Source organism: Trichophyton benhamiae (assembly GCF_000151125.1).
Source record: "Trichophyton benhamiae CBS 112371 chromosome Unknown contig01106.0, whole genome shotgun sequence".
Classification (NCBI taxonomy): Eukaryota; Fungi; Ascomycota; class Eurotiomycetes; order Onygenales; family Arthrodermataceae; genus Trichophyton; species Trichophyton benhamiae.
The window spans coordinates 141681-165087 of NW_003315091.1; the positions used below are offsets into that span (position 1 = coordinate 141681).

Below are 23407 nucleotides of genomic sequence, written 5' to 3' on the forward strand. Positions count from 1 at the left end.
CATTTCTCCCCATTCTCCAATATCGAACAGGTACAAAAATTGGAAACTCTTGATTGTCTTGTCACCCTTCATTCCAGATGCCTTGCTCTCAATTATTGCCCAATTCCAAAATGTATCGTCCAAGCATACAATATAAAAAAGAAAAGAGAAAGAGAAAACTAACAAACTCCCCTCCCGATCTTCCGATCCCGTTCTGCTGTATCTGAACACACAGAACTCAAACGAAAAATCTACAATCTGCTCAACTCTCTATTCGTCCCCAGCTAGTGTAGATTATGCAACACGCACGGCCCGGATTCTGGCTCGTCGGATGAAGATGCCCGTCTATGTTGGCTGCAGCGCCGATTTTTCCGGGATGATGGTCGAGGAGGAAACTGAGGGGTTGACGAAGGTTGTCAATACTATCATGGCGGAGTGGGAAAAGCAACGACAGCCCTAAGGCGCAGGAGGATCCCTTTCAAGCAAACAAATATCATTTGCTTTGGCAGGATTAAACGAGTGTGATGCCCATTTCTTTCTTCTCCTGTTCCTCTTTTGTCCTTCATTTGTCACATATGATTCCTTTTTAATTTCATTTTTGCCTTGAGTTTCTCCAAGGCCCAGATCCGGTATTGCTTCTTATGGAAGAAAATTCTCTTTTGAAGCATGACGGTCTTTCTGTTTTCGTCATGAACTGGTTGGTCCATGCTGCTGTACTACACAGGATGAACCAGACATATCCTGCATCTCCGGGATATCACGGCCAGGAAGGTGAAAAAGCAAAACAAGCCAAGGAGCGGGAGGGAAGGGAGTGGGAAAAAAAAAGAATTAGCTACCTTGATGATGAGATATTACCCTTCCAGATATCGTCCCCCTTGGGTACCGAGATTTGGATTGTGATAAAGGAGCTCACATCACTCTTTTGGGTAGGGTATATATGAGTATGGACTACTCCGTACAGAGTACATATTGTATAGACGGAACATGCATGAAGGAACGGACAGCTAAGCCGATGTCGCCGACCTCAACGGCGAAGCCAAAAGAATACCACGCGGTGCTGCCGTCTAACCCTATTCTCGAGATGCGAGTATCAACTCAAGAAGCCTGTCTCAGAACATATTATTGAAAAAAAAAAAAATATGAACTGTCTCACCGCGATCAACAGGCCTCTTGGTACTCCGTACCGCATGTAGGAAAAGGATTAAACACAACTAGGCAAAGAGCATACTTACAAGCCGGGAACACAACGCTGGCGCTGATGCAGGTTGAGCCATGGCCACGGGCTCCGTGTTGTTGGGCGGGCATGCGGCTGTTTGTTTGTATGTAACAATATCCCACAGCGGAAATTCAGCCGTCCTTGCCCTTTGCGCGATCGGGTCCAGGAAACAAGGTGTCAAATGACACGGTAGGTTCAAGGTGATACTCAGGGTGCTCTTGCTACGGTGCCGGCGAGCATCTCCCAAATCAACAAATGACCCCTATACACCCCTTCGCCTCTATATAGCCATCGGCTGGGGCAATGCTTTTTCGTGATTCCTCTGGCAATGATACTCCCGGCGATAGGGAAAACATGCATGGATATCGCTCGTATATGTTGGTCTTCCATTCAACCGACAAACAGGTACCACATCTCGCCACGAGAGAGTATATATTGGTTACCCGCAGTAATATCCGTGTTAATTTGAGTCATGTTAGCGTTGGATGTCTAGGAAACTCCGTGTCTTTTTGCAGATCCTTCAAGAATGCCCAACATCCTAAAGAGGTTGTCCGTTGCTTTTTTCCCCCCTCATTGTTCTGTGATACTCCGTACTTATATATTTATCATTCTGCTCTGTGCACGATAGTCCAGTCTATTGGGCTGTTGTCTCAGAAGTGGCTTATCGGGCGGATGCCTTCCGCGTTAGCTAACTAGTTAGTTAACTCATTATTTAATATTGCAAATTGTTAATCGTGCAATTTTGAGTCGAGTTCTGCGATTGAGGCTTTGATCGCCATTTTGGAGGATGCCGATAAAGCTGAAGAAAGGCTCCACGCATGAAAAAAAGGCTGTTAAAATAACGCATCTCGAATGGACAGGATGTACGGAGTACGTATACTGTGCAACAACGGACGTTAATAATATATGGGTGGGTCAACACGGAGAGAGCTAAATCAACCTTTTTGGGGAGGCTGGAAGGTTATCCAAGGGAGAAAAGACAAGTCGGAATCTGGGATCTGGGATTCTTAGTTACGGTTAGATGCCGAATGGTCTAACCATAGTTACGGGGTTCTGCAAAAAGTAAGCGCTGGGCACACGGAGTTCATCTTCAATGCTCCGTAAAACGATCCTCTGCTCCGGGAAGCCAGCAGGGCCATGTCTCGAGCAATGCTAGCAGCATATATATATATCATATATGGGCAAGGGTTAGGAGTTGCTTATGCGGGTTCTCGATAGTGCCCAACCACCATCTTATTAAATAATGAGGTGAGGACGAATTCACATGGGGAGGGGCTGCAGAGGAGACGGGGCCACGATATTAATTATGTACCCGTATATGCATGGAAGGGCATGTGTACGAAATCCAAGTGTCGCCATCCTGGTGATGGTCCATCGTCTCATCGCTCGCAAATTGTAAACAGGGTACTCCGGAGAAGGGACATTGGTTCAACAAGGTTTCCATTTCTTACATACCATTTATTCCACAGGCCTCGTTCTTCTTCCAGAGTTGGTTCCTGGAAGCGTTTAGATTGGAATTTCGACGCCGGATAACTCGTTAGCTGAGCACGGGCCTCGAGGGCGGGAAGTCTTTTTCACGCCACTTCACACGACAATAGCAGAGCAAGGCCTTGACCAGTCCCTGGTTCAGCACAAGGGAGTTACACATGTGAGACGAGAGACTCTGGTTGTCCTTCGTATACGGAGTATGAGTCCGTCATCACCTGGTACATGGGCCGTCTCCTCGGATCTCCTTTTGCGACCGTTATTCACTAACTAACTAGTTATCCGCCAAGACTGGGCCTCACACCGCAGTTCTATGTGTACTTGATTGGAGAAAAAGCTAAGTACCTGACGATGCTTTGTTTTCGATCCAATGTATTTTCCGAAGCGGGGAGGAGTAGAAACGCTCAACCTCGTGTCGGAAATGTTGGCGAGGAATGGAAAATGCTTCTCGGAGCGTAACCGAAGATGCGCCAAGATGGAAGTGATGACTGTGGTGGCAACCAGGTCTGTCAAACCTTTCCCCAGGCCCCGGGGCAAAGTTTGTTGGATGGTGGGTACTGGCTTCCCCTCCAGTCGCAGGGTGTGTTAAAAATTTATCAAGAGATTCGTTTTTTTATTCGGAAGAGGTTGCATATTGACATCATGCACGTATCCAATATACGTAAGCATGTAATAGGGCAGCCGAGGAGCGAACATGGGCTTGGACCTTGCGATCGGTTAAAAAGGGGAATTTTCCATCATCGCCAATTTCCATTTTAGCCGGCTCTTCGATCTCGTTAGGCCCTTGTCGCGCAATCTTCCTTCTTCCCCTTCCATGGGCCACAAACTTTGAGTTGTGGAGGGGTGGTAAGCGTCAACTAACTCGGAATGGAGGACGGGCCGCATCCAATAGCAGCGTATGAGGCAGTTGACAAACGAATGCGGTCACCAGTCTGATGTACCATACCGGCAATAAGGAGCCTCCAATTGGACGGGACAGCCGGCCAGACTCCAGGACGACTGATTTTCTTCACGGCTTGTTTCATCAGGCACGGAGCTTTGCCAGAATTTTGCTAGCCTCTGTTTGTTCCGTGGAACCGTCAGAAGCGGCTTCGACGGAAGCATTCAAAAGGCAAGCAAAGTAGATAGGTACTACTTAAATAGCATTTCAATCAGTTGACGCTATCTTCATGAAACGGTGCGATGTGATAACTAGTCCTCTAGTCTGTTGGTTAGCGAGCCCTGCTGCCGATCTTATTAATGGCTTTCAACCCACCACGGTGTTTAATTAGTGATTAAAACGGTGCTAGAACAGGAGAATGCCACTCGTCTTCGCCCTAATCATCCGGGTATCTCTCCCCGAGTCGGTGATGCTGCTGAGAAGCTCGCGTTGCTGGAGTTGATGCCCGGGTTTGAAGTCTGAAGGTTGCAAGTCGAAGAGACAGAGTCGAAGGGGTGACGTCTGGTATTTCCCCTTTCGGCCGTCATGTGAGCGACTTCAGCTTCAGCCCGACGACGCCCATTATTTGATAACTCGTTAGCGTCGTGGATTTGATACATTCTCTGTACCTTCGGCGGAACTTCTAGAATACGCTTTCGAAGGCTGAAGCTGATGGCAGAGCCCGTAGGGCCTTGATCCTGGATCTTGGCCCGGCTACTATCCGACTGAGCAGGGGACCAGGTGCGAATATTATTATATTCCACCCGGCGTCCAAAAATCCCAGGCTCAGCTTGAACTCACGTCAAATCTGCATAACGGTGTCAGTAAGGAGATGCAGGTTGTCTGCTCCACTCTCACCAGTCACCACCATCTAAAGCCCTCCGACTTCGCAGAGCAGCCATCTGGCTCACTCCTCGATGCGAATATACCCAACAGCTGTGGATGTTGTCTGCCCTTCAATCACCCGGCGTAATTTCTTGGTTTGGAGGTGATATATGCAGTCGCCATTTTGCCAAACCATGTTTCTTCCCTTCACCCTCCATCGGCCGATAGAACTCCTTCCGCCCTCAATATTCTCATTACCCACACTCTGGATTCCTCCTACCAACGTCTGCCAAAAGGCCAGTAGGATCGTTTGGCCTGAATGGCTGTCAACGTAACATGAATCGATTGGAATAAGTGGACTTGCTGGTAGCAAGCACCTCCTAGGGCCGCTGCTCATCTCAGAGACAAGCCAAACATGGTGAGTCCACCCGGCGGCCCCTTTGGGGAGGATCCGGATCTACGAGATCTCCTCTCCTTTTGGCCAGTGTTTTGAAATGAAGAATAAGGGGATGTGATCTTGATTCACCGCCCCGAGCAATTGATCGTATGACACCTATGTTATATTTAGTCTGCCCTTCTATCTTCTTGGAACTCTGGGTCACATTGAGCCAAGACCAAAATATATGGACCGTGGATTTTAGGCGTGAAGTAGGACTTCACGAGTGTACGAAGCTTCATGACTGTTTTCCTTGGAAAACCGTGGCCCCATTTGAGACCGGGTATCCTGCTTTGAACATCGGCACTGGTTGTGAGATGCGAACATCCGCCAATTTCTGCATCTGTGGCAGTTACCCCTGTCTCTTGGTATCCCAATCTGTGCACTCAGCGAGCAGCTAGGGGTATATTTTTTTAGCGGAAATTTGAGAATCTGGTTTCCGACACATACTTCCAACCAGTGTGTGAAGCGGCCATTCTTTCCCTTATTATTTACCGTAGCAAATGCAATATATCTATCCGAGCCAAGAGGTCTGTCTGTTAGAAGTTAGAGTGTTCGCCTCGTGAGTGCTGGAGGCAGTGTACTGTTAGCTATACCATATGATGGGATATACAAAGAAATAATTAACCAGCGTAACTACTTGGTCATACCAAGCGAGAGTAGCCCTTGGAAGGTTGCAACGGGAATATTCACCATCAAACATGTAGCTAGTTCAATATTATGCCAATCTAAGGAAATATGCAACTCGAAAAATATTGCATAGTTGATCATTAGAGAATCTACTCTAACATTTCATAAGTTGCACGTAAGTAGTAAGATATGCAATCTATGTTGAAAGTACCTCACAGTGAAAAGAATAGACGGTTAGGCTAACAGCACCCACCCTATCCTGTACCTTTACATGTCGGCTACAGCTGGTAGAACAGTGCAACAGTCGGCTCAAAAAAATTAATTCGAGGTAGAGACTTTGGATATAAGTTCCGTAGATGTTCAGCTTCGCAATGTGAGTCAAAAGAAGGTGACATATTGTGAGCTTTTCGGGATCATCCTAGGTATCAACCAGGAGGGTTCCGGATCAGAGACCTGTGAGGTTGATCATCATGTTAGCATGCTGCTATAAAGGGGAAGCCAGAATTATCAAGGTAATTAGTTACCGTCGCTAGATACCTGAGTTTTATATAGCCAAAGTATTGTCGTAGTGCTGCCAATATCTGTAATCTTGACATCCGGTTTTATCGCTTGTCTTTGGGTAGTTGGTTGGAAAGTGATATATCAAACCCCCCAGCCTATATACACCGCTACTAAAAAGTTTTTAACTAGCAATATAACGAGTCAAACTAGTTAACTAGTCAACCAATTATAACTAGTTAACGTTAGCTCGTTAATAATGGTATTGAATAAATTAGTTCATTGGTTGGTTTAGTTATTAGATGGCCCAGCCAGTTACACCTCTAGCCAAGGGACATCGACAGGTGGGATGGTCAAACTCAAGGAATAGAACTGCCAGAATGGATAAGGAGGACCAACCAGAGCAGCAGCAGCAGCAAAGAAGAGAAGACGAAGAAGAAGGGGAAGAAGAATGGAGTGGTGCATTTGACCCGTTTGCTGACCCAGAGGAGCGGAGGGTACTGTTTGCCTCTCTGGACTCCTTCAGGTAGGCATTCTTACTTGGAATTGACAGCCTGTGTATAATTGCTAATGCTACAGATAGACAATACCGCCGCTCTGCGCATCGGAACGTCACTCATAGACGGCGGCAGTCGTTCTACGCTCTACCCTCGCTGCACTGGAAAACCCTTGCCGCGCCACCCTTTAACCTGCTCGAGACATTCAACAAGGTGGACGACGCCATTGATGCCAATGCAGAGGTAGCTGAGGCCATCCTCGACTCTGCCCTGGAGGCATTTCAGCTTCCCCGGCACCCCCAGGCTGAGGACAGCGCAAAGGAAGGCCATGGCAGAGACGTATCATGGCATGACACAGCTACTTCATCAGACGTGAGCAAGGCCAACTCTACGATCCGCCAGCTATACCGGGACTGGAGTGAGGGGGGTGCTGTAGAAAGAGAGACATGCTACGGCCCTGTCATGCGAGACTTGCAAGATGAGTTTGGAGAGATGCCTGCGCAGGGCACCAGGGTGTTGATTCCGGGGGCTGGGCTAGGTAGGCTGGTTTTTGACGTTGCAATGGCCGGTTTCGATGCAGAAGGGAATGAGATCTCGTACCATCAGCTGGTGACAAGTAGTTGGGTGCTGAACCGGACTAAACGCAAGGAAGAGTGCGCTATATACCCTTTTGTGCTGCATTTTTCGAACCTGCGGACTCGTCAGCAACAGTTCAAGAAGGTCCTTGTACCGGATGTTCATCCTGGATCCGCAGTCAGAGGATACGAGGCTGACGCTGAAGGCAAGGAAGACAGCCGGAAGGAGACGAGGAAGATGACGGGATCGATGAGCATGACAGCTGCAGATTTTCTGTTACTGTACAATGAGGAGTCGAACAGAGAGGCCTTCCACGCCGTGGCTACGGTGTTCTTCATTGACACTGCGCCAAATCTGATACGGTACATCCAGACGGTGCACCACTGTCTACGGCCGGGAGGCATCTGGAGCAATGTTGGCCCGCTACTGTGGCATTTTGAGGACAGACCAGCTCCGTCTGCTACTACTACTACTGCTGCTGCTGCTGCTGGTGATAGTGGAAAGGTGACAGAGGACGCAGCCGCTTCTGCCCATGCCCCGGGTGACGATGATCTCGAGAGGGAGTATAGACATGGTCACAGCCACAACCATAGCCATAGCCATAGCCACCATAGCCGAGGGCACGGTCAGGGAGAGGGAATAGCAGACCCTGGAGTTGTAGAACTGTCGCAGGATGAAGTCCTGGCGCTGATAGAGAGGATGGGCTTTGCCGTCGAGAAGGTCGAGGAGGACATAGGGGGCTGCGGCTACATCCAGGACCCCGACAGCATGCTCTTCAACACCTACAAACCGGTGCATTGGGTTGTTAGAAAGAAATGACCAGTTTTGTCTCCTCGAAATCAACATCTTCAATGACTTCTTCTTCATCCTCCCTGCATCGATATAAAATCCATCTACTCCGTAGATCGACCGTCTTTTCTTCTCTTTATATATAGTGTGTATATGGAAATAGAAATACCAAAAATACCGTATATAGACAACCAAGCGGCCCGCGCAACTCCGTAATACCAATACGCAACACCCCCAAAAAGCCGCGATGCGCCAAAATCGACGTCGACTTCAGCTTCAACTTCGTCCCTTTTTAGACAGCGTTTTCACTCTCTCTTTCGGCTCTGCTGTCTCTTCCTGCTCGCTGCGGCTGTGTCTTCCTCCAAGATCCTTACGACGACGACGACGCCGCCGCCCGGCGCAGCTCACTGGCCGTTAGAGAACCCCACCACCAAGTCCTGCAGCGCAGCCTCGTTGCGCCCTCAGCCCCCCGGTCAGAAGCGTTTGTTGCTTTGCTCTGCGTCGACTCGACCCTTTTTCCTCCCTCGTTCTCTTTGCTCTGCTCCCTCTCGCTTCTCTCAGCCTCGAACGGAATAAGAGAAAAGGAAAAAAAGTACCAGGGAGAAGAAGAACCCCCAGCCGTTGCTGTGCTTGCTGCCAATATACTCTCCTTGGGCGCTTCTTTTAGCCCTGTACACCCCGTATTGCTCCCCTCCGCCCTCTCTCTTCCTCTCCCTCTCCCTCTCTTCCTTTTATCCTCTTCTTCTCTTCTTCTCTTCTTCTTCTCTTCCCCCTCTTCTCCCTCTTCCTCTCCTCCCTCTCATCTACTCGACACCCCCGTTTTATGGATCTCATGAGCTCTCGATTCAAGCTCGGTTTTGGAAACAAGCGCAAGAGTGGCTCCTCTCTCGCTCCTACAACCACCGCGACCAACACCCCCCCAAACGGGTCACCCTCGCAGCCCTCGCCGCCGCCAGGCAACACCTCCAACCCAAACGCCTCGTCCGCCAGTCTCCCCATGAACCCGCAGAACCATCTCGGCCGCCCGCCCAGCTACACATACGCTCCCGGCGCCCCCAGGCCCGCCAGCCCGCTCCCGCCTGGCGGCCAGCATCACCCGCAGCAGCTCGCCCACCATCCGCCGCCGCTGAACACGGGCGTGGGTGTGCCATACCCTACCGGAGGCGGCATGTCCTCTGCTCCTCCGCCGCCAGGGTATGGTGGCTACCCGCCTCAGTCGACCGGCCAGGGACATGGCATCCCACAGCCCCTCGCGCCATTTCGCGGCCATACCGGGGAGCTCGACAACCAGGCGCGCAGCAAGGCCCAGCTGATTGTCGGTATTGATTTTGGAACCACTTTCTCCGGTGTTGCTTATGCCTTTGCTACCAATACCGAGGCCAGGGAGGACATTATCACTGAGTGGCCTGGCGCTGGCACACATACCAAACAAAAGGTTCGTTTATAGAGGCCTCTTATCTATAACTATCAAAATAAACAAATATTGACATTAACTTTTTGTTTGCATAGATACCTACCGTTCTATACTATGACCAGTATCAAAAAGTCGTAGGATGGGGCCCTGATATCGCGGATGCACTCGCTCCCACCGGATACCCCAAAGCAGGCGTACAGAAGGTCGAATGGTTCAAGCTACAGCTCATGTCCTCTGGTGGAAACACCTATATAGACCCCATAAACCTACCCCCGTTACCGCCAGGCAAATCTGAGATAGATGTGGCCGCAGACTACCTCTTCCATCTACGCGGGGCCATGCGCAACCAGCTCCAGAAGACTCTGGGTGAAGTTTTCAACCGTGAAGAACGCAACATCCGCTACTTCTTGACCGTCCCCGCCATCTGGAACGACGCTGGAAAGGCTGCTACCCGTGCGGCTGCCATACAGGCTGGCTTTCTGCGCGATGAAAATGACAATCGTCTCACCTTGATCACCGAGCCAGAGGCCGCGGCCATGTTCTGTGCAAAGACAGGTTTACTCAATCTCAAAATCCATGATGCCATTCTCATCGTTGATTGTGGTGGTGGTACAGTCGATCTCATCGCCTACGAAGTCGATGAGGAGACCCCTTTCAGCGTCTGCGAGTGTACGGCTGGATCCGGCGACAGCTGCGGTTCTACCGCGCTCAACCGTAACTTCAGCAACATCCTGCGCGCAAAGATCCGAAAGATGAAGCTGCCAGATGGATCACGTACGGCCGGGAAGGTATATGCCAAATGCATAATGGACTTCGAGAACAGAATCAAAGCCGATTTCAGAAATAACGGACAGAAGTGGGCCGTGGATGTTGGTATCGAGGCTGATTTCCCTGAAGCCGGCATCGAAGAAGGCTACATGACTTTCACCAATGAAGAGATTCTGCAGTGTTTTGAGCCCGTTGTCAATCGCATTTTGGAGCTGGTCAGGAACCAGATCATTGCCATTCAGGCACAGAACAGACCACTACAGGTAAGTCCTCCCCAACGCCATCACTGTTCAATCCTATATTAATAGTGTAGAATGTCCTTGTTGTCGGTGGATTCGGTGCATCAGAGTATCTTTTCCAACAGATAAAACTCCACGTCCCTCCACAGTATCAGTCCAAGGTCGTCCGCCCCATGGATTCCGTCGCCGCTATCGTAAAGGGTGCAGTAACCGCCGGTATCACAGAGCGTGTCGTTACCTCCCGCGTGGCTCGTAGACACTATCTGATGGCCACCCTGCAGCCCTTCAAGGAGGGTCACCACCCTGAACAATACCGTGTCCCGTCTCTCGATGGCAAGGATAGATGCAAGTACACGCGCCAGATATTCGTGCAAAAGGGCGAGCGTATCAAGAACGGAGAGCCTGTCAAGGTCAGCTTCTTCAGACAGGTGGCGCCAGGAGCGACACTAATGTATGAGGATATCTTATACGCGTGTGATGAGGATGTTTGTCCCGAATATACAAAGGATCCACGTATGTTATCATATTTTCTCTCCCTTTTCTCTTCTTGAATCGTCAGCTAATTTCGCTCTTATCATAGGGATCAAGGAAGTTGTCACCCTTACATCCGACCTGTCTCGCAAAAACCTTGAAAAAGATTTTGAACGCATGGACACTCCTCAGGGTACCTTTTACCGAGTGTACTTCGACATCTATCTCACCCTTGACGGCAGCGAGTTCAACGCTGAACTCGTCTGTCAGGGCGAAGTCATGGGACGTTGTTCAGCAAGATTCCGATAAAGGGTATCTGTCGTTCCGACTCTCCCTCCCAGTCCCTCCCCTTTATATTATCCATGCAAAGCAAAATCGGCCAACAAAAAAAAAAAAAAACTTCATAAGAACGAGAGAATAGAGTGAAGAAGAGAGTGAGAGATCCTATCAAAAAAATGTTGAGAGGTGGAGGAAACATTAGGAATAGGAGACAGGGGGCTTTGCGTTTCCACCTTGGCCATTTCCCCGTGGATGGTTTCACGCCTTGGTTTACATACTAACTTATTGATTGGCCTCGCATTTCTTTTTCACTTCCCTTCTATTCGTGATAGATCTATTTTTATCCCCTTCCTTTCCCCCTTTCACGCACTTCTTTCTTGCCGGTTGCCGAGTTGGTAGCAGATTCATCCTACCTATCTCTTAACACACGTACAGCATTCACGCCATATATGACATCTACCAACACCATATCACGGCATACTTACTACTATACGCAGCCCACGACCATCTTTCTGTTTTGCTAAATAATATAGCCAGCCTCGCCCTACTGATTTATATACCCCTTTCCCCTTCGATCCGACTGGTCCGGCTGTCAATATCGTTAGCCTACTCAAATAAAAAAAGGAATCTTTCACTTCTCTTAACATCGTATTTCTTCCCGGTGTGCCTGTCTGCCTTACAGGCACAGAACGTCAACTAGTTGCTCTCGGCTTCTGCTCCTTTTCTTATTCCAATTGTTTGCTACTCATGTACGAAAGGAAATAAGCACTTCAACCCGACGGGAGAAGAAGAGAAGAAGCAAAACGCCTCCCCAAGGCTTCTTCGCTGCCGCCGATCATACGATAATTTTACATAAATCACCGACCATATCCCTTTCATCCCATGCACTAGTTATTACATCCTCCCTCCCCTCCTTTCCCCTGTGAAGAAGAATATCGATATCCCGTTGAATAACAAATATGCACACAAGGGTATGCCATGATATACGACACTAGACAGAAAACATAGCACATATTGACATGTCGACGGGGCAGCGGGAAAAGCAAAGAGAGGATGTATGTCAGAGCCGGAAAAGCTGCAGACACCGAATTAACCAGTTATTCGTCTCCATATTGCTATCATCCCTGCATTAATCATGAAGAGGAGGCTGTGTTGGCTTCGAGAGTTGCCTGGCATTGACTTTATCTGGATAGCAGACACGCGACCTCCTCCCTTTCTCATCCTTGGGATGTGTATCCCCCCTTTTTTGCTTCTTTGAGGTAATAAATGTAATGTACCATGTAGCTAGGATGCGTTAGGCACCCAGGCAGGTTGAGTGCGTCCTTGATGCTCTTCTCAATCTTCTTCGTCGACTGTTTTCTGTCTTCCACGTCTGTCTCACTCATTCGTTCGCTCTTAGGCGCAGGCCAATTTGCATGACAGTCTGCAGCTGTCATGCCTCCAGGTGTTCCTCTCCTATTGCCGATGTCAAGAAAATATCGGGCCACAGTGCTTTGAGCATCAGCTGGCTGCTGCTGCTTTACCTTTTCTCATCGTGCGATGGATCAGGCAAAAGCTCACTTGACCACCTGGCATGGCCTAGCAAGTGGCTTGCTGCTAGCGACTAGGGGCCTGGGCAGACATGTTGCAGCCACGGCTACCGCGGTAAAACGAATCGCATAAAACACCGCAATATGGAGACAAAAACAACATAACCTTGTGGATCCCTGGATTGTGCTGATGGACGTTCCCCGTTCGAAGCATGTTGGGTGGTCACTTGGGCGGATTCTTTTTTCGTCTGACGGGGAGGGGGTTCATGCAGTACGAGGCGCAGCGCTGAACAGGGGCATGGGATTCTGATAAGACACAGGTGAGGAGAAGCAGGACCAGCAGCGGCGGTGACAGCGGCATTCAATACACAACTGCTTGAGTTCCGCTCGACCGCTTCTTTACAAAAGAAGTGGAATCAATATTTGAGGTCAAGCTCGATCATTCAGCCCGTCATAAGCAGCATGTCCAAAAAGGCCACGCGAAACGTATCCCCTGATCCCCTGCAAGGCGTTTTTCTCTGTGGCCGCCACTTCTAGCCACTGTATTTATAAAAAAAAAAAAAAAAAAAAAAACGCCCAAAGCCGAGCTGGTTGTACCATATCGTGGGGGTCTTTTCTCTCCACCAAAAGGTGCCAGGGGACGTCAAAAAGTTGACCGACTCCAGACAGAATTAATTATGACTGTTTCCAATAGTACCACTGCACTCCACAGTCTAACGGTCCAGACAACATGTCTGCCAGCGAATCCCTGCTTTCGAACTTGTCCAACGAGGATGGATCAGTGACATTTTCAGCTGGCCTTGAACGCCGGCCAAGCGCAAGACTGGCATCATCAAAATCTCTTGCAGGACCATGACAGTAATGACCAAAAAAAGCAACGAGAAATTTGAGAAAGAAACAAAGCCATCCATCGTCCGTATAATCGACAGACTTTGAATTCAAACTTCCCATTCTTTACGAGGTCGAGGGACCCCGTCGTGAAAGGGGGGATATTGCTTCCTTCCCTCGAGGCATAGTATAGTTAGTTCTCTCGGTTCGCGCTTCGTAGTGTCACAAGCCACATTCATAGATGACCGAACCGAAGGCCTGGCTTGTCGAACAACAGCCGCCCTCTGCGCAGAAATATTAGTTGTGGATAATACTTGCCATTTCATATAGGACAGGGATATTTCTCGCGGGGGTGGATACGGGCTAAAGCCTCCCACTGACATGGAACGCTGCTTGGCCGTTGTGCACACTCAAAGGGGCATAAAAAGCGCAAGTGCGGTGCGTAGATATGTCCAAGTATACACCGTATGTGTGAGCCCTCGGTATCGCCGGCTAACTGGCTAATTGAAGCGGTCACGAGCGTAAATGATTGATGTGGCAAGGAGGCGTATAGATGTCTATTCAAGACCGTCAGCGTTGTATTAATGCCATCATTCGTGAGCTTGCTCCCGTTTCATACTTCGTCGAAGGGGGATGGAAGGACCAGGGTGGAATCAAAAGATCGCGTGGCCTTCTTCCACCTGGAAGTACCACCATTGGGAGGTGTCGACGGGAAAAAGGAACGAAAAAAGGCAAAAAGGGAGCATATACAGTCATAGCAAATAATACCCCATGCATACTAACATTTGCGTACAACGTATACCATTCCCATGTCGCAATGAACTGAGCTGGTGGAATTTGTTCTCCGTAGTCGGCGTCATAAGCAAAACCGCTCAATCAGTGGTCTTTCAACCGTACATTCCGAGCCTCTCCATCGGTTGCAAGTCCAAGATTTTTGCTTCATTGGCGCACGGACAAGGACAGACGATCTGGATCCGTGGGCCCTGGCCCTGGGCCACAGATTATGGATGATGGGCTTGTGAGAAAACCGTGAGTTAGTTCAGCGGTGGAACCCCCTTTACCTTCGCGCGATTGCCTGCAGGAAAATAAAAACAATATATCCACAATTAAAGCATATATGCTTCTGGACGGGTTGGGGGTAGAGAGGGGGAAGAGGATAGGATGACAGGCTTGAAGCTTTTTGCTTCTTGTCGTTTTCCAAGAACGAAGCTTATGGATGATCGTATGTCTTCTTGCTGACCCAGTCGTGCTTGTCGCACATTCACGAATAGGGATCGTTGGCGGGTTATTCATTGCTCCCTGTGGCTCAGCTCGCTATCAATGGGAATGGGGCCGACACTGTTCACTGTGTGACTGGACTGGGCTATATTGACTGAGAGTTCCGGCACTTCTGCTCGTGGTTGCAATAAAATCCCTTCGGGCATCCTGTTCCTTTTCCTGTTTTCTTTTCCGTTGACCACATGGAAATGGATTTCACTCTGAGTCTCTATATATTTCATTCTGTTCGAGCTCTCCTCTGGACTGCTTTCCTTTCACTTCAATAACATTGATTTTCATATGAGAGATTGCCGCTGTCGCTGTCAATAGAGAGCCGTTGGCCGTCATGTTCATCCTCTTCAATGCCGCCTCTCTGGTGGCCATCTTCTGCATTGTTCTGACCTGGACACATAAATGGTTGTCCCGCTCCTCATGGCGAGCCCAGAAGCAAAAGGCAGAGAATAAGGTCCAGAGAGTGACCCTCCCTCACTCTTCTGCCTCAGGCCAAGGCCCAGTATCATCTCCAGCTCCAGTGCGAGAGAAACCGAAATACCGAATCACCATGGGCCTCAAGAGAATGGACAAAGCTGGCTGGCTCGTCGTTGACGATAACTATAACGCTAGACATCAAGTGCGAGCCAACCTTTTCAACAACAGGAACCGGGAGGTGTCACAGTGCCTTCCTGAAGCAAAAGAGGCATGCGACGAGGCTTTGAAGGAAGTGTCCTCGTTTCTATGCCGGACATACCCTGACATGTTTGAGCTCAAAGAGTCAGCATCAGGGACTATCGTAAGAAACAAACGTATGGGAGAAGAGTTCCCCCTGGAGAACAGCAGCACTCCAGCCCTGGAAGCAGCCGCTAGGCTAGCCATGGAAGACATGACCATCCTCCTCAAGAATGACAGCGGTGACCATTATGTGTACGTCGTATCTGTCTATCAATCAAACAAATTAGTTATCCACTTCCGATAAATAATTGTGTTCAACTTGCTGATGATATCGTGTAGGGCTGCAACCTCCAGTGCATTCCTTATTGGTTGGTCTGCCAATACACGCATGGGCTCGACGCTGAACGAGATGCATGCTCCCGTACCACAATGGGCCCGGCAGATCGCCTTTTCCGTGAACAAGTAAGGCTTCCCATAGTTCCTGATGTTCCGTTTGGTTGTTCGGGCCGGCTTCGTTTCCATGGTTCACTCCCGCTGACATTCTGATAAACAGGTTCATGGCGCGGCTAACCCCTGAATCACCCATGGAACGCTCCAGCTACTTCGTCCAGGTTATCCAGCCCGATGAACCTTGGGAATCTATTTTCTTTCAGCCCGAGGGCCTGCTGCAAGACCACACCGTACCAACCCCTGAACGCGTCCTGATCCGCCGTGAGAGGCAGACTTTCAACCGTCTTCCGAAAACCAACGGCATCCTCTTCACTGTCAAAACAACAGTCTCGTTCCTGGAGGACCTCCCCCTTGGCGAGCTTCAACTGCTGGCAAAGGATATCGAGAGCTGGCCCGAAGACATGGCAGCGTACAAAGGTCGTTCTCACTGGGGAGAGACAATATCGAACTTTTGCCGGGCGAAGGAAGCTAGTTACCTATGACGTAGCTTGCTGACAAAGCAGACATGCATGGTATCAACCCCCTTTTTCTTCTTGTTGGGTTGAACATCTGGATATTTCAAATTGAATCATAAGTCTGGGCGGTTTTCTCTCTCTTTTTTTTTCCCTGTCTTTTATCTGCTGCATGGTATAGGAATGGGGCATGTATCAATGGAGGAAATGGAGGTATTTTGAATTTGTTATTTCATGAAGCTCTGCGAACGAGACCCTGTGATGCTCGACAGAGTCAAGTAGTGGGAGGAAATCCGTATAAAGAATTATATTCGAATGACGTGCGTGAAAAAAGAAGGATACATACAAGATTGAATTGAAAACACCCTCTATATACGTGGTTGCGGGGAAAGAGACGCCCTATAAGTAACAAGAAACGAAGACGAAGGGGGTACCTATGCCACATGCATTACCTTGGAATTAAAGGCGTGTAGCACGGTAAAGAGAAAAAACACTGTCGACCGGATTATAGTTTGCTGCTTGTTGGGGGCTTATCTTGCTTAAGTCGAACGACTCCCTGCATCGAATGGTCAGCCGTCTGGTCTAGTACTTTGCAAGGGTGCTTTGAGATTTGGAGAGAGAGGGCGGATAGAAAAAGAAATATAGCAGAGATTATGAATCTTTTTAGTTACCTCTTGCACGCATGTCGCGATCAGGGTGCCATCCTGAGCCCACATCTGCTGCAGGACAAGGCCTCGGCCTGCCCCGGCCCATGGAGTTCTCATTTCTGAGAATATCCATTCGTCTGCACGGAACGCCCGCCTGTCGTGGAAATATATCGTGTGATCTAAGCTGACCATCATGCCTACTTCCATATTGGGGTCATCTGAGGTCTGTTTTGATAGCTTTAATTCTTGCTCCTCTTGCTCGGCGAGGTCCGTAAGGTATCTTTTAGCTAGCTCCTCTTCGACACCCACTTCTTTCTTTAGCGCTGCAGCGGCCCTTTCTATAGCCCCTGGAGATGAGAAGCGGCGGATATTGTGGACCCTGGATACGGTGCCAATGAAATAACTATCTGACATGTACGCTAAGGCCGTCAGATGGGCTTGTCTGCCACCTTCTGCAGATATCGTGCCCCGGGCCTTGTTGTACAGTTGCAAGGACCTGTCCGCAGCGTGGGGGGAATCTCCTATTATTTTCAAATCCATGTCATTAGCCATTAAGCATATACAAGGTTATGCATAACCACCAGTTATCCGCTAGTAGGTGGGATAAAATGCGGCACTGTCCCCGGATGTTCGCGTACTGTTTGTTATTCCAACCCGTCTCGACTCAAATGGGCCTCGGCCTCGTCCAAGCCCATCTGGCTGCTCGGGCAAGGGAACATCTGGTTTCTTCCTGGTATGCTTGATCTCTTTCTTTCCCCAACTTCCTTCACGGTCAAAACTAAGGGTTGTGGTGAATATGGGCCGCCCCTGTTGTCGTGCCTGGACAGTTCGGGTAGCAAAACTCCTCCCATCACGAACTCGTTCAACGTGGTATAGCACCGGTAACTGTGAATCTCCCGAAAGGACAAAGTAACAATGCATACTATGGGGGTAGAAATCAGGTGGAACCGTTTTTTGAGCTGCGGATAGACATTGGGCTATGGCTGCGCCCCCGTATATGCCTCGAGCGCCAGGAGGGTGCCAGAGGGGCCTAGTGTTTGTAAACACATCCTTTTAAGACAGAAAACCGTTAGCCCATTCGATTCCATCAAGAATAGGCAGCACCTTGGGCGCCTAAAGACTGTACGCACCGGGCCGAGATCTGTCACTGGCGTTAGCTCGAGGACATTCTCGATTTGCGACTTTGAAGGGTCGTGAGGGGGCGCTTCAAATATCGTTGCACCCATGTCTAACCACTTCTTCTCTCAGAATCTCCTTCAATATCCAACGGCAATACAAGACAAATGGCGGGCCAAGGAGGCCAGATACAGACGACCGGCTCGATATTTATTCTTGACCAGGCCTGCCATTATCGCCGCGTCCGAGCCGGCGCCCGTGAATTTTCCTTTCGCCTTTTGGTTCCGTCCAAAGCTTTTTTGAGCCGAGGTCCAGCTGGACTTATGTAATAGATTGAACTCAATTAACTAGTCACGTGAACACGCGCTTCTCGCGTTTATTTTTGCTTTTTCTGTACATCCAACTTTCAACCACAAACAATCAAGTGGTGGACGTTTGGGCAATATGTAAATTGGAGATGGGGCGGTTGCTTTTGACATTGTTACAAGTTCCGAATGCATGGTTTATGATATCTGAAGATATATATGCTCTAAAGCTATGATTAATACTCTTCATTTAACAAGATTATCAGCTTACTCAAGACCAATTACCTGGCAACTTCCAGTGTATCCGGCAACGAGAACAAGGCGTTTTCTATGGACTAGCATTTCTTCTTCTCTAAAATCATTTCTTCCTAAGCCTCCCGAAAGGCGGCGGTTGCTTCCCACCGACGGCTTCCAGGTCGTTGACTCAAATATAGCTATTGAAGAGGAGGCGATCCCTGACTATAGAGCCGATCGATTTTATCCCGTTAAACTCGGAGAAGTTTTTGAAGGCCGTTTCCAAGTGATTGTGAAGCTAGGATTTGGCTCATCATCGACTATTTGGTTGGCCAGGGACCTCAGGTATGTTTCTCCCCACTCCCTATGTTCGAAGTACTTGGCTGTGACAACCTTATCTAACTGCCGTAGGCGTCATGAATATGTAGCTTTAAAGGTATACGTGCATACGTCTAAATACCTCAGGGAACCTCCGTTTTACGATCATATTTCTCGCCATCTTACAAATACGAAATCACAATATGAACGACAAAACATACGACGAGTATTGAGCATCTTTCAACTAGCTGGACCCCATGGTATACACCCCGTTTTAGTTTGTGAAGCATCGCAGATGAGCCTCCGTGATATGAAGACCGTCTTCTTTCCCAATGGTTTTGAAGAATCTTTTGTCAAGGCGGCTACTATTGAGCTCCTTAAGGCTGTAGATTTCCTCCACACCCGCGCAGGGGTCGTTCACACCGGTATGCTTGTATTCTTCCTGGAAGACGGCAGACATTGCATTTGCTCACTACCACTAGATATACATCCTGGCAACTTGCTACTGGGCTTGTATGATAACAATGTACTCCAAGTTCTCGAAAAGATGGAATTTGATTCGCCTGTTCCTCGCAAGCCAGTTTCGGACTCTCGGACTATCTATATGTCACGACTAGGTAAACCCAAAGAAGGGCCAATGCTGTTATCTGACTTCGGAGAGGCAAGAATTGGCCCAGGACCCCATGGCGGAGATATTATGCCACTTGAATTCAGGGCTCCTGAGGTTCTACTATATGTAGGCTGGAGTTATCCGGTTGATATCTGGAGTGTTGGGCTTACAGTATGTTTCCTTCCATCGCTATTAGTAAATAATTAGCAGCTAATATTCCTTATTTAAGGCCTGGGACTTGCTCGGGTGCCAGAGGCTCTTCACAGCCCGAGATGAAGAGGATGGCCAGGCGTACGATGCGGTTCATTTTGCTGAGATGATTGCAGCCCTAGGTCCTCCGCCAGCTGAATTTTTGGCCAAGAACCCTGAGCGACGAGCTGATTTCTGGGGCGAGAAAGGTAGTTAACCATCCGAGAGAGCCTTTCCTTGTTCGTTGGTATATTAAATAAATCTAGGTGAATGGTTGGAGTTGGCACCCATCCCAGAAGGCAGAACACTAGAATTCGTGGAGAACCGGCTGGAAAACAACGAGAAATTCTTGAAGTTCATACGGCGAGCTCTGACTTGGATGCCTGAAGAGAGACCTACTGCAAAAGAGCTAATGCAGGATCCTTGGTTGACGTCGTAGAAACAAACAACTGATTCCGAACCACCCTGGAAAACAGCATGTGCTATCAGTAATGGGCAATCGTTCAGTTCAGAGTCACAGACAACTCGACTCCAGATTGTGGATAATTAATACAAAGCTCCGAGAGGATTATTTCTCGCAGCTATAAAGCCAGGTTGAGTATAACTAACTACGGAGTAGTTAATGGATCAAGAAAATGCGGGTAGCTTTGCGAGCTGACAAACAAGACCGACCTCTAGCTCGCCCTTAACATAAAAGCTGCCACTGAGCCGAAAGAGAAAGCCCACACCAGTGGCCAGCTAGTTATGCAGTTAATGATTTCTTTGGCAATATGGAGCACTCCTTGAGGATCGCCTGGAGTCTGCCCGCCTAAACTTCCTTCAGAGCGGGAGACGCTGTGTCCAGTCCGCTCTCTTTGGCTTATAAGCTTAACTAACTGATCAGCTAATGAACTGCCTTCTGTTGCGGAGAAGTTACGTAGTTGTGCATGCGCCGCTGCGGCAGGAGTTCACTGCTTAACTACTCCGTACTTCGAAGATTCTTAACTAGCTAGTTGCCTAGTTTATGTGTCACAGAGGCGATATCCTTATAATCCCAACATTTCAGTCCTGCATGTCGACCTGCACTTCTACTCTCGCCAGCCACCAGAGGAGCGCACTGTGACCCCGCCAGCCAGCTCGGACAATTCAAACGCCCAGAGAGTGGGAATCAGAAAGTCCGTCTCGGCTAGGATGCCTGCTAGTCTCTCGGACCAGAAGTACGGTTCTCCATCCAGAACGGGCTGCGTCGATGCCTTTCAGCCAATAGATACGACATGCTTGACAGGGAGATGCAATGCTGCTGAGCATTTTTGATAACTTTTATGGCCCTGTCCTGGGAATTCAGCCCAGACAGCGAGGCATGGCGACGACGCCGCAGGCCTGTTCCGGCGCTGGGCCACCTCGTTAACTAACTTGTTAGCTCGCTGAGCGGGCACTGCCGATCACCACTTTAGTTAGGCCTGGTCAAGGATGCAATGGAAATTATCCAAAAGAAAAGGGCTGCTGACGAGCAGCTATAAAAACCCTGCCGGCCAGTTCTGGGTGGTTGGGCCAGCTGTCAGCGCAAAGGCCGTTCTGTCACCACACAATTTGGCTGTGCCGTCGAGTCAAGATGCGTTTCTCGACTCTAGTCAGTCTCGCCGCATGGGCGGCCGCAGCTCTCGCCTGCGACTCCTGCAGTGAGCCAGGCAAGCCAGCCGAGCATAAAAGACTGGTGCGCCGCATGCAGCCTGAAGCTCTGGGAGCGCTCACGAAACCCAAGGGACCTCTCGAATGGGGCCAGATCAACTTCTTGCACACTACCGATACCCACGGATGGCTCGAGGGCCATCTGAAGGAGCAGAACTACGGCGCTGACTGGGGAGACTATTCCTCGTTCGTCAAGCATATGAGACAAAAGGCTGACCGACTCCGAGTCGACCTGCTTCTCATCGACTGCGGTATGTTCTACTTCTATATTATCTTCTTTCCTGCCGTCGTCGCCAGTGTTGGCTGATGTTGGGAAAAGGTGATTTGCACGATGGCAACGGATTAAGTGACTCTACCTCGCCCAATGGCGTCATCTCCAACGAGATCTTCTCCCGCGTCGACTACGACCTGCTTAGCATCGGAAACCATGAACTGTACGTGACTGATGTCGCCTATGAGACATTTGCAAACTTCTCCAAGGTCTACGGCGAGAGATACGTGACCAGCAACGTCCAGATCATCAACAAGGAGACCGGCGAGTACGAATACATTGGCAGCAAGTACCGCTACTTTACTACCAAGCATGGTCTCAAGGTCATGGCCTTTGGCGTCCTTTTCGATTTCACTGGTAACTCCAACGTCTCTAAGGTCATTAAAGCTGCAGATCTTGTCCAGGAATCCTGGTTTATCGATGCCGTCAAGACACCCAAACCCGTTGACCTTTTCATCATCTTCGGCCATACACCTGCCCGCACTGATGACAAATTCCCAACCCTCCGCACTCTGCGTCAGAAAATCCAGGAACTTCGCCCTGGTGTCCCAATTCAGGCTTTTGGTGGACACAATCACGTTCGAGACTTCGTTGTCTATGACGAGACTTCTACTGCTCTCGGATCCGGAAGATACTGTGAGACCCTCGGATGGCTATCCATGACTGGAATCAATTCTCGTACCTTCAGAGGTAGCATGAAACCAAGAGGTGTTCCCAATCCCACTCGTCGTGCCATCAAGGGAAATGCCACTACCTCTACCCAGCCGTACCAGCATCCACGCAAGGGATTGGACCTCCGCTATGCCCGCCGTTATCTCGACTGGAACCGCTTGACCTTTGCCTACCATGCTTCTAAGTCTCAGGATCGACAATTTGACACTCAAAAGGGTCTGAAGATTACGCACGACATCACTGATGCTCGCAAGCAGCTCAACACCTCTACCGTTCTGGGATGCGTCCCTGAGACCTACTGCATGTCCTGTGTTCCCTTTGAAGCTAAGAATAACATTTACCAGCTTGTTATCGACATGTTGGCCAAGGTTGTTGTCAAGGAGGATCGCGCTGATAAGCCAAGATTGCTCCTCCTGAACACTGGCGGCGTCCGATTCGACCTCGTCAAGGGCCCCTTCACTAAGGACGACGAGTACATCGTCTATCCCTTCAAGAATCAGTTCCAATACCTGCCTGATGTACCGTACTCCATTGCTAAGGAACTCCTGGATGCCCTCAACAAGGGACCCTACCAGAGACGGTCCGAGGAATACTCTCCCATGGCCCCCCAGCTAAGCACTAATGAGGTCTGCGCCAACCCTTCGCCTGAATTCGTTCAGCTCAAGCGCCGCGAGGCTCCCCAGCCCTACAGGCCCATCACCCGCCGCACCATCGACTCCTCTATGTTGTATCCCGGCTACGTTACATCTGATGATTTTGGTCTCGATGGAGACGACACCCCACACTCCAAGATCCCGTATTTCAAGGTGCCCATTGACATCCAGGCAAACGCCTCTTTCCCTACTAATGGCTCCATGCCGACAGTTGTCGATCTCGCCTTTGTAGACTATATCGGTGCCAAATACGTGATCCCAGCCCTTAACAAGCTTGGTGGCAAGTACTCTGCTAGCGATATCCAGAGTTACAAGGACTTTGGATCATCGAGCTTCTTGCGCGAGTATGCTCTCGAGTTCTGGCAGGAGGGCCTGCCTAACTGCACTACCAACTAATGACTGGGATGTTTTAAGGGCTCTTAAATGATTAAACATTCAATGTAGATATGATAATGATGAAGTTAATTATTTGTCGTTTGGAGGGATTTCAACTGTAACAGCCCAAAAATAGAGCTGCT

At 49.3% G+C, this 23407-nt stretch overlaps 5 protein-coding genes across 5 annotated transcripts; 4 read left to right on the forward strand and 1 right to left on the reverse strand.

The window, feature by feature from the left end:
- Window positions 1-6290: 6290 nt before the first annotated feature.
- On the forward strand, window positions 6291-11051 carry ARB_01860 (Hsp70 family chaperone, putative; the record flags this gene model as incomplete). The annotated part of the gene is made up of 8 exons (XM_003011835.1): window positions 6291-6514; window positions 6611-7853; window positions 7966-7995; window positions 8147-8476; window positions 8518-9285; window positions 9360-10295; window positions 10346-10784; window positions 10852-11051. 8 exons carry the CDS (start codon window positions 6291-6293, stop codon window positions 11049-11051), a joined length of 4170 nt encoding a protein of 1389 aa, XP_003011881.1.
- A 3930-nt stretch (window positions 11052-14981) lies between these two features.
- On the forward strand, window positions 14982-16236 carry ARB_01861 (uncharacterized protein; the record flags this gene model as incomplete). The annotated part of the gene is made up of 3 exons (XM_003011836.1): window positions 14982-15556; window positions 15644-15766; window positions 15858-16236. 3 exons carry the CDS (start codon window positions 14982-14984, stop codon window positions 16234-16236), a joined length of 1077 nt encoding a protein of 358 aa, XP_003011882.1.
- Window positions 16237-16775: 539 nt separating this feature from the next.
- Window positions 16776-17774, reverse strand: ARB_01862 (acyl-CoA thioesterase, putative; the record flags this gene model as incomplete). Its single annotated transcript, XM_003011837.1, has 2 exons — window positions 16776-17374; window positions 17492-17774. The coding sequence occupies 2 exons, from the start codon at window positions 17772-17774 to the stop codon at window positions 16776-16778; spliced, it is 882 nt and encodes a 293-aa protein (XP_003011883.1).
- A 1347-nt stretch (window positions 17775-19121) lies between these two features.
- ARB_01863 (protein kinase, putative) lies at window positions 19122-20064 on the forward strand (the record flags this gene model as incomplete). Its single annotated transcript, XM_003011838.1, has 3 exons — window positions 19122-19607; window positions 19690-19834; window positions 19892-20064. The coding sequence occupies 3 exons, from the start codon at window positions 19122-19124 to the stop codon at window positions 20062-20064; spliced, it is 804 nt and encodes a 267-aa protein (XP_003011884.1).
- Window positions 20065-21216: 1152 nt separating this feature from the next.
- On the forward strand, window positions 21217-23285 carry ARB_01864 (Ser/Thr protein phosphatase family protein; the record flags this gene model as incomplete). The annotated part of the gene is made up of 2 exons (XM_003011839.1): window positions 21217-21544; window positions 21613-23285. 2 exons carry the CDS (start codon window positions 21217-21219, stop codon window positions 23283-23285), a joined length of 2001 nt encoding a protein of 666 aa, XP_003011885.1.
- Window positions 23286-23407: the final 122 nt, after the last annotated feature.